At 29.3% G+C, this 11,422-nt stretch overlaps 1 protein-coding gene across 1 annotated transcript; it reads left to right on the top strand.

The window, feature by feature from the left end:
• Positions 1–10,243: 10,243 nt before the first annotated feature.
• CCOS01_11087 (uncharacterized protein) lies at positions 10,244–11,251 on the top strand (the record flags this gene model as incomplete). Its single annotated transcript, XM_060459240.1, has 2 exons — positions 10,244–10,525; positions 10,586–11,251. 2 exons carry the CDS (start codon positions 10,244–10,246, stop codon positions 11,249–11,251), a joined length of 948 nt encoding a protein of 315 aa, XP_060309972.1.
• Positions 11,252–11,422: the final 171 nt, after the last annotated feature.

Here is an 11,422-nt window from a genome sequence, read left to right as displayed (position 1 = left end):
CTTACTAAGTATTAATAATTAATAATCAGAAGTATCCTCGCAAGTTAAAATTATTACTAAGAAGTAGCTCTGCCCGCTCCTTAAGCATATACTTAAACTAAATATAACGAGGGATATTACTTAAAGTTAGAGGTTAAGAAAGAGGTTAGGATATAAATTAACGACGAGCTAACTACTAACGAAGTAGTATTATTTACGTTAACTACGATTACGACGCTACGATTTAAAAAGCCGTAAGATCTATTTCTTTTTTAAAAGGTTTATTATATAACTTTTTCTACTCCTCAAAATAGTTAATAAGGTACTCGAGACTTACTATTACTTCTTATAAACGGCTATAACTATCTCTTTTACCCTAGCCCTAGTATTTTATTATTTAGAAGTAAAGTAGCTTAAGTACCGCCTTTAGCTTAGCTAGTAGCTACTAATTATTATTATTAAGAACGTCCTCGATAGGGATCTATTATTTTAAATCCTTATAAGCTTAACTAGTTATTAAGAAAGTATAGATCTACTTTCTTTTTTATAAAGAGCGCTATATTATAAAGTATATTAAATTCTACCTTATATTATTATTAAGCGTTAATATAAGCTCCTTATTACGACCTAATATGCATAATAAAGCTAGGGCCTTACTCTATAGGACCTATAGTAGTTACTACACTATATATATAAAAAAACGAACTTAGGGTAACTCCTCTTAGGATAAAAGAACTATAAATAAGTTACGTAATTACGATTATATAATAAAATAAAAAACGGATGCCCGTAAATAAATAGGATGGATAATTATAAATAAGTAAGACGGACGACCGTTCGGTAAATAATCGGATAATATTAAGTAAGAATATTATAAAAAATATATTTAAAAACGAGACTTATATATAATATAAACTAGAGCTAGGCTTAAAAATAGACTTCTTATAGCTTCTTTAGTAATTAACTTAGTATTAGATCTTACGATCGCTTTTAGCTATCCTTATTAAGAACCCCTTTTAATAAAACTATAATTAATTACCGAAGCCTTATTTATCTTACGACTTATAAATATAGTTTTAGGGAAGCTATTTATAACTACGATACTATTTACTTAGTATTCGTAACCTTAACTTCTATTAAATATACTTACTATAACTAGCTAGTTATAATACTTTAATTACTCCTATTTAATAAGTTTACTCTTTAAAAAACTAACTAAATAGTATAAATATATCGACTATTAGTAATAATAATACTACGTAGTTTACTAGGGTAGCTATACCTACTATTTAATAATTATATAACATAATACTTAAACTTAAAAATAAGAACGAATAACTTTATACTTAGTTTATAACGCCCCGACCTCTCTCGGTATTTAGAACTAAGTACCCTAAACTAAAACCCTACAATAGGTCCCCGGATACTCTTTAAGGATTTTTTACTTAAACTAGGGCTTACTTATATTACTATAAAACCTCTTTTATTATTAAAACGGATAAGGTCTATTATATAGCTTTATTTTTTAAAAAAAATACCCTTACTTAGTTCGAACCTTCTATAAGAAACTATTTCGAGAATAAACGTAATATCCAAAATAAAGATACTAAAAAAATCTTTAATAACTATAACGAGTTTAAAAAAAAATTTAAAAAAACCTTTAGTAACCCCGATAAAGAACGAATTACTAAACGAAAACTTATAACCCTTATATAAAAGGGGTTAATTAGTAAGTACGTATTAAAATTTAAGTAAATTACTTCTAAATTTAATTAAAATAATAAGGTACTTATAGTAGCCTTTTATTACGGCCTAAAAAAGGAAGTTAAGGACGACCTCTCCTAATAAGACCGGCCCGATAAACTCTATAATTATATTAATATAATAGTTAAGATTAATAATCAACTCTACGAACGACGCTTTAAATAAAAAGGATAGAATACCTAGAATAACCGAGCTAAACTTAATAGTAAACGTAAATATAAACTAACGACTATTATAATAAGGTATTATAGCGGACTAATAGACCTTAGCGTTACTAAAAGGGAATAACCTCGCTAAAAAAAGGACTTTAAGTACTATAATTATGATAAACTAAGATATATAGCTAGAAACTATTAATAACCTAAGTATATCTAATACTAACCTATCTTAGAAAAGCGAGCTAGCGTTATAAATAAAGAAGTCCCCTATAAGTAACTTTTATAAATAGCTTATTACGATAATAACTATCTTACTTACTAAGATAGTAAGGAACAAATAGGATAATACCTAAAGTAACTTAAAAATAAGGGACAATCCGGATATAATACTATACTATCTATTAGAACCCTAGTAATAATAATAAAAAAAAAAAAAATACCCGCTTACTAACCCTATACTCTTAAAAAAAACAATATTAAATATATTACTACGCTCTCTTAGATTTATAAAAATATAAAAAAAAAAGCCAAAACGGACCCTATTACGAGGGATATACTTTACTTCCTTAAAAAACGGATTAAATAAAGACTCCTAGCTAATATAAAAAAGTAACTCCTTAAATTTAAAAAAAGAGGACCCGATATAAAAAAAATCATAAGTAGCCTCGTCTATATAGCATAACAAAACCACATAAACTAAAAACTACTTACTAAATTAAAGGCTAACTTAAGCAAAATTCTGACTAAGTCTATTTATATAATAAGACGGGTAGACGCTAACAAAAAATTCATTTATAAAGTTAAAAAATAGCTTAAGGACCTCGCACACAAAAATAAAATCGAAATATTTAAAAAGCCGACTCTTAACTTCGGAATTATAAAAAAAAAAAAAATTAACTTTAACCTCAGAAAAGAAAAAGATATTAAAATAAGAACTAGCTCCTTTTATTTTAACAAAACAAAATTACTTTATAATTTAGATAAACCTCGTAACGTCGTTTAATAACGTACTTAAATAAAGATCGATTATAAAGCACCGCTTAACGTTAATAATACTAACTTTAAAAAAAATAATAACAAACCATAATATAAACATATTTATCTATTTAAAAATAACTAAACTATTTAGTTCTACAGAACTAAAAAATATAAAAAAGTTACAATAACCCCCTACACAGATAAAAACCACTCTCTACTTAACCCCGAGGACCCCTTTTATAAAGAATTATTTTAAACAGAGTACCTAGATAATAAATACCTTTAGTACCTCGCATATAAATAAAATAGTCGCTTCTACCTATAAAGACATAATAATAAGCCTATTAAGGATATCTATATAAAAGACTAATTACCTAGCTAGACGTTACTAAGTCTTAATAGCGACAATAAAGTAATATTTAGCCCAGACCCTAGCTTTCTTATAAAGTACCTTAATAGTAAATATATAAAATAAAAAAACTATAAACACGACTAATATTAAGTCTACTATATTAAAAAGGCTAAGGTATAAAGAGAATAATAAAAACTACGCAAGTAAAGTACTCGCTAAAAAAAGCGTATATTAAAAAACTAAAAAAGCTAATTGTAAAAGAACGACGAAAAGCGAGAATAAAAAAAAAGTTCTTACGTATAACCCGATAATATAACGACGTATACTTATAAATTAACTTCGATATCTACGGATGAGGACTAAATACTATTATTAATAGCAGCGCATAAGAAACCTATATCTTACTAAAAATAGTAAACGAACTTAACCTACTATAAGTATAAAAAAATAATCTATACTAACTATAAATAGTAAAAAAAGAACGAGTTAATTATAATTATAAATATATTAATCGAGAGACCGTATACCTCTCGATATATATCAATAACTAACAAGAATAACTATAATACGATATTACGAAGATCAGAGATATTAATATTATCTTAAAAATCTCGTAGTTACGAAAGTATAACTTACGAATAAATTAGATTACTAGCTAGGTCCTCTAAGAAAATCTAGTTACTAAACAACTTAAAAAGAAAAAAGGTTTAAACGGATTTCTAATAACTCTTAAAAAACGAGAATAAACACGATATATAGCTTTTATTAAAACGGTAAAAAGCTCTAAGAAGTTCGTAACCGGTACTAATAATCGAGGATCGTAACAACTCTAAACTATACCCGAGGAGTACCGGATATATATAAAATTATTTATAGAACCCGAAGAAATAGGATTATTAAAACATAGTAGTTAAAATATAAAAATCGAACTTAAAGAAGGAACATAACCTAGGTTCTATTTAATATACCTAATAAATCAAAAAGAATAAGAGTATCTTAACGAATATATCGATAAAAAACTCAAAAAAGGACATATTCAACCGTCGAACTCTCCCACAAGATTCCCCTTATTCTTTATACTAAAAAAGGGTAGAAAATTAAGACCTATTATTAACTATAGAAGACTTAACGAAATTATAAAAAAGAATTACTATCCCTTACCGCTTATTACCGAGCTTAGAAATCTATTTTACGAAGCTAACTAGTTTACTACTATAGATCTTAAAAAAGCATTTAACTAAATTCGAATTAAAAAAAGAGACAAGTAAAAAACGGTATTTTAAACTCGTAGAGGACTCTTTAAATACCTCGTTATACCCTTCGGACTTACTAATACTCCAGCAACCTTTTAAATAATAGTTAACTACGTACTCCGGGAGTACGTTAACATTTTTATTATTATCTATATTAATAATATCCTTATCTTCTCCCCCAACCTCGAAACACACAAAAAGCATATTTACATAATATTTTAAAAGCTCTAAAATACTAAACTATACGCTAAACCCTCTAAATATAAGTTTTACGTATAGAGGGTAGACTTCCTTAAATACACTATCATACTAAGATAAATTCATATATAAGCATTAAAAATAAAAATAATTAAAAACTAGCCCATACTACAAAACGTCAAGGATATATAAAGATTCTTAGGATTCGTTAACTTTTACTAACGATTCCTCAAGGACTATACTAATATAATCAGACCTCTTAACAACTTAACACAAAAAAATACTCCGTTCGTTTAGGATCCTAAATATAAAAAAGCATTTATTAAAATTAAAAATATAATCATCTCCGAACTAATTATTATAATCCTAGACCCTTAAAAACCTTTCGAAATCGAAACCGACGCTTTAAACTTCGCTATAAGAGCGGTCTTAAAATAACGAGACGAACAAAAAAAGCTTTACCTATATTACTTCTACTCTAAAGCATTCCATAAAGCAAAATTAAATTAGCAAATCCATAACAAAGAACTAATAGCAATTATTAAAATATTTCGAAAATAGAAACTATAGTTATCCAGAACTAAATACAAAGTAACAGTCTACATAAACTATAAAAACCTTACAAACTTCATAATAAATAAGAACTTAAATAAACAATAAGTCAGATAAAGCGAATTCCTATCTAAATATAACTTCCAAATTATTTATTAAAAAGGTTCAAAAAACAGTAGAGCGGACGCTCTTAATAAAAAACCCAATTATAAAATCGCGGTCCCTAAAAAAACATAAATTATTCTCAAATAAAAAAAGGATAGTAGCCTTATACTAACTACGAAACTCCTTATAATAGCTAAAAGGATTAATACTAGCCTAACTAAAAAAATAACCCCTAAACTTATTATAAAAATTCATAGTATACTAATATACGGTTACTAAAGAATTACTAAAATATAAAAACGGATTCGCTAGTACTACGATAAATCCGCTATATACACTAAAATTATAAAAATAATTAAAAACTACGTAACCTATAAAAAAAGTAAAAACAGCCCGCATAAACCTTATAGCAAGTTATAACTATTATAACTACTAATAAAAGCATAGTAATTAATCATATAGGACTTTATTATTAAACTACTAAAGTCTAAAGAACTATTTATTAAAATATAGTATAATAGTATCTTAATTATAATTAACCGACTTACTAAGTTTACGCACTTTATTTCCTATAAAGAATTAAGTACTATAAAAGACCTAATATATATATTTACTAAGGTTATACTCTTAAATTACGGTTTACTAAAAAAAATTATCTCGGATAGAGATAAGCTATTTACTTCGAAGTTTTAAAAATCCTTAATTTCGTAACTTAGTATAAACTATAAACTATTAATATTATTTTACTCGTAAACTAATAGATAAATAAAAAGGATTAACTAGATCTTTAAAATATACCTTCGTTATTATATAAACTATGACTAGGATAATTAAATAGCACTTTTATTAATAGCCTAGTTCGTATATAATAACGTAGTTAGCAAAAGCATAAGAGAATCCCCGTTTTACCTTAACTACGGATTCTAGCTAATTATATATAAAGAAGTATAATAAAGACTATAAGCTATTAAAGCTATAGCAAACGTAAATAAACTTAAAAAAATCCACTAATAAGCCTCGCTAAATCTCGAGTTTATATAATAGCACATAAAAAAAAACGTAAATAAATTAAAAATTAGAGGACCATCCTTAAAAAAAGGGGATAGCACCTACCTCTTTTGCCATAACATCAAAACAAAACGACTAAATAACAAATTAAACTATAAAAAACTTAAACCTTTCAAAATCATTAAAAAAGTCTTACTAATTAATTACGAATTAAAACTACTAAATACGATACGATACTATCCCGTCTTTTATATTTTATTACTCAAGCCTATACTAAAGGGTTCACATACAAAAGATTACATTATTATCGAACTAAACTAACTAAAGTACGAAGTTAAATAAATTATTAACTATAGAGTTAAAAATAAAACACGGGAATTCCTAATTAAATAGAAAAATTATAAATACGAAGAAAATATATAAGAACCTATTACGAACCTCTAGAATTCCTAATAACTTCTCAAGGAGTATTAAAATTAAAATTAAAACTAGAACTCCTAGCTATTACGGCGTCCTAATTAACGACCCTAAAAATACTATTAACCTACGCCTCCCGGGCCGCTAAAAAAGTATTTTTAAAATCCTTAAAAAACTCCTCTAATATAACTCAACTCTTCTTAAACACTATTCGCTTCTAAAAATAAAAACGTTCTAACTTAAATAATAACTCGTTTAACTTAGCTTAAGCTTATTAATAAGCCTTAGCCTTTTTTTATAACTCCGTAGCTCTTTTACAAAACCGCAACTCTTCTACCTCTTCTTTATAATTAAAACGATTAGACTTTATTACTAATCAATTAACTATATCTAATTAGCTAAATTTAACAAAAACAAAACTATAATACTTACGAATATAAATAGTATTAATAAAAATATCGTACAAAATACCTAAATAATAGCATATTCCGTAAATATTAGAGTTAAAAAAAACTAAATAATAAATACCCTGCGAATAACAATTCGAATAAAGTATTATTTCGACGCCCTCGTTAAAAAAACGAATAATATATAATAATTTATAATAAGACGTAGCTATTTAAAACTTCGATTTTTTAATTTAACCTAATATCGTATTAGCATATTTTAAAAAAATACTTAACGATTCCCTAACCTAGGAATAGACGACCTACTTATAGGCCTAGAGGACTAGACTTTTAAAAAGAGAAACTAATATTACGACCTAACACGCATAATAAGGCTAGGGCCTTATTTTATAAGACTTATAGTAGCTACTATACTATATATATAAAAGAACGAACTTAAAATAACTCCTCTCGGGATAGAAAAACTATAAATAAGTTACGTAACTACGATTATATAATAAAATAAAGAACGGACGCCTATAAATAAATAGAACGAACGATCGTAAGTAAGTAGAACGGACGACCGTTCGGTAAATAATTAGATAATAATAAATAAGAATATTATAAAAAATATATTTAAAAACGAGACTTATATATAATATAAACTAGAGCCGGGCTTAAAAATAGACTTCCCATAGCTTCTTTAGTAATTAACTTAGTATTAAATTTTATAATCGCTTTTAACTATCCTCACTAAGAACCCCTTCTAATAAGACTATAATTAATTACCGAAGCCTTACCTATCTTACGACTTATAAACATAGCTTTAAAAAAGCTATTTACGACTACGACACTATTTACTTAGTATTTATAACCTTAACTTTTATTAAATATACTCACTACGACTAGCTAATCATAATACTCTTATAATAACTCCTTAAAGAGGGTAAATATATCGTTCTCATCGGTCTTATTATTAACTTCGAGAAAAGCCTCATATCGTTAAAGCAACGAGTAAATAAATTTAATAACGTTCCGAAGCTTACTAATAGGGCCCCTTATACGCCAGAGGTTAAGATCTTTTTAAAGTTACTTAGTATTAATCAATATATCTAATTCTTACTTAAATACCTCTTTATTATTACTAAATAGAAAGGCCCTATTAACGAGGTTAAGAATATAACCGTAGTACCTAATCCTCTAATTAAAAATATCTTCCTAAGTATAAGTATAAAATAATATAAAATATAAGTAACCGAGGTAAGTATCGTTATTTAAGGCATTATCGCAAATAACTACTCTAATTTAGTCGCCCAATTCCTAATTATCTATTACTAATTTTATAGTCTAGGTAATATTAGCCCTATCGTAGGCACTATGCTATCGTCGTAAAATAATAAGGTATTATATCTATTACTTAGCATAGTTTAAAAAGTAAGTAAAGACGGTAATAATAATATTCCGCGTTAACAAGGTTTATAAATCGAATAATAAGTAGACTTTTATTATTAACCTCTAGATCTCTACCCTAATTATATCTTTCTTTTTAATAAAGATCCTACTTAGCTCCTTTCTCATACTTCTATATAATAATAAGAGTTTATTAATAATATTATAATCTAACTAATAGAAGAGGGCCCGGAGGTAAGGATCCTAGAAAGTTATAAATAGGCTATTATTATTAATAATATACCTAATTACTAATTCCTTAATTCTCGTTACTTAGCCCTTCGTAATAGTACTAGAAATAAGTTTCCGTCTTTTCAGTATAGAGTCGTACTCTAAGGATTTTAATAAATATAGCGACTTACTAAAGCTTAGATTTATTACTTAGTATTTTAACCTTAAATAAGTCGTTACTAAGCTCGTAGCTATTATTTTAAAGTAGGTAATAATACCTATTTTATTATAGCGATAATAAAACTAGAAAACTTTACCTTAACTATTTCTATTATAAATCTCTTAAGCAAAGACTCCCTCTAAGCAGATCTACGACTTCCTTAGCCTTACGCCCTTTTATAATATTAAATCGTTATTAACAAAAGTCCTCCCTTTCTAAATTACTTTTAAAAAAGCGAAGAGGCTATTATAATTATCGAGGTTAGTTAATAATACGAGACTATCGTTAGTTAGGGTTTATAGTTACGAAGTAATCCGAAGTAGCTATTGCGCGCTAAAGATCGTACGACTTATTACTAATTAATTAATTACAATATAGTAAATCGATTAATATATAATTTAATTAATTCTAACGATAATTATAATAGTTATAAAGGGTTAGAAGTAATAGTACGTAACTTCGTTAGTTTTATTAATATTAAAAAAAGGGGGCACTATAGGTTTTTTAGATTCCTAAATATAGTAAGATACTAAATCTAGCGCTCTATACTACTTAGGCTTTTTTTTTTTTATAATAATTATAAGTAATCTATTTAATTAAGTAGTATAATACCGAACTTATAGTTATAAGTGAGGAGTCGTAGGTTCGAATCCCGCTATGGGTGTTTATATTCTTAATTATAAACTTCTATAGGGTGTAGTTAGGAACATTAATTTTTAATTAGCCCGGCCCCGGATTTTCCTTTTTCTAAGTAATCTCATATTTAATCAAATATATCAAATATAGGGCCTTACGATATTTGATTATTTGACTTACTGAAATTCCTATATTTAACTGTTTGTTTGACTTATTTATTTAATTGATTTAAATAGGTATGTGCGCTAGAGACCTATCGTTTCACTACACTAGGCCAGGGGTAGCATCCTTTCGTTTACAACCACCACGAGATAAAATTGATAAGCAATCATTTAGAAGTCCGGCGATTGAGCTGTCGCGAGAAGCGAAGAGGCGAAGTTAAATTTGCATTTAGTTTATTTCGAGGATGGACACTGGCTCTCATGCCTAGTGGTTTTAAAGATATAAAGCTGCTGATGTCTCCTTGCTCTTCCATTTCCTTTAAAGGATTATCAACAACTCTAACATCATCTAGTATCAAGTTCTACAGGTCTACCACTACTATCACATACCGACAATACATGCAAGTATTGTTATCAAACCTCGACAAGCAGAACCCACACATTATCTCTCCAACCATGTCTAGTGATTCGCAGTTAACTAGGGCGATCCTCGTTACTGGTGCAACCGGCAAACAAGGCGGCGCCGTGATTGAGGCACTTCTAGAGTCAGAAACCGGAAGCACCTACAAGATCATCGCCGTTACCCGCAATGTTGCTTCTTCTAAAGCCAAAAGCTTAGCATCTCGTGGGGTCATTGTCATTCAGGGCGATCTCAACGACGTTCCCGCAATCTTCTCTGACGCCAAAGCAGCATTGAGCTCTTCTAATACTGAGCTTTGGGGCTTATTCAGTGTACAAGTGAGTTTCTCGGAAAACCTCAGTTGTAGTAATCATCTTGTGTTGCTAATGAACAAATAGACGGCCATTGGCAAAGGAGCATCGGCAGAACTCGAAGAAGCCCAAGGCAAAGCGCTAGTTGATGCAGCTCTATCCAACAACATCAAGTTCTTCACATATAGCTCCATCGACAGAGGCGGAGACGGCTCATACGACAACTACGTCCCTAGTGTATCTCACTTCGTCAGCAAATATCGCATCGAGCATCACCTGGTTGAGAAAGCGCGCGGCAAGATGGACTGGACCATTCTTCGACCTGTTGCATTTATGGAAAACATGGAGCCGGGAATGGGCATCAAGATCATGGCTACATCATGGCGAGTCGCGGTCAAGGATAAGCCTCTCCAGCTGGTTTCTGTCAAGGATGTTGGACGGGCCGCCGCGAAGGCATTCCTTCAACCCCAGGAATACACTGGCAGGCAGATCCCCCTGGCTGGTGACGAGCTTACACTGGAAACTGCTAGTGCTATCTTCAAGTCTAAGAAGGGGACGGAAATCCCAGAGACTTTCCAGTTCTTGGTCAGATTTCTGCATTGGATGATCCCCGAGTTTGGTGCCATGTACAGATGGTTCTACACTGATGGCTTTGGGGTCGATATTGCAGCTGCGAAGCGAGAGAACTCCGGAATGCTGGACTTTGGTTCTTGGGTGGAGAAAGAATACGATCAGGATGGGAAGCGAGTCTGATCTTGGGCTGGGGAGGGGTTCCCTCAAGTGGCATGGTCGAGTATAGAAAAGAAAAAGGAGATTCTCTTTTATAAAGTAATGAGCATTATAATTGTTCTGGATAGACATTAATGAGATTATGTATTGGAATACGTATAGGATGATCGATAGAGTGGAGGAAAAGTAACGTTG

This window comes from Colletotrichum costaricense, assembly GCF_030867565.1.
Source record: "Colletotrichum costaricense strain IMI 309622 chromosome Unknown Scaffold_12.1, whole genome shotgun sequence".
Lineage (NCBI taxonomy): Eukaryota > Fungi > Ascomycota > Sordariomycetes > Glomerellales > Glomerellaceae > Colletotrichum > Colletotrichum costaricense.
The sequence above is the reverse complement of the archived record's forward strand: the minus strand, read 5'-3'. Positions and strand labels throughout refer to the sequence as shown.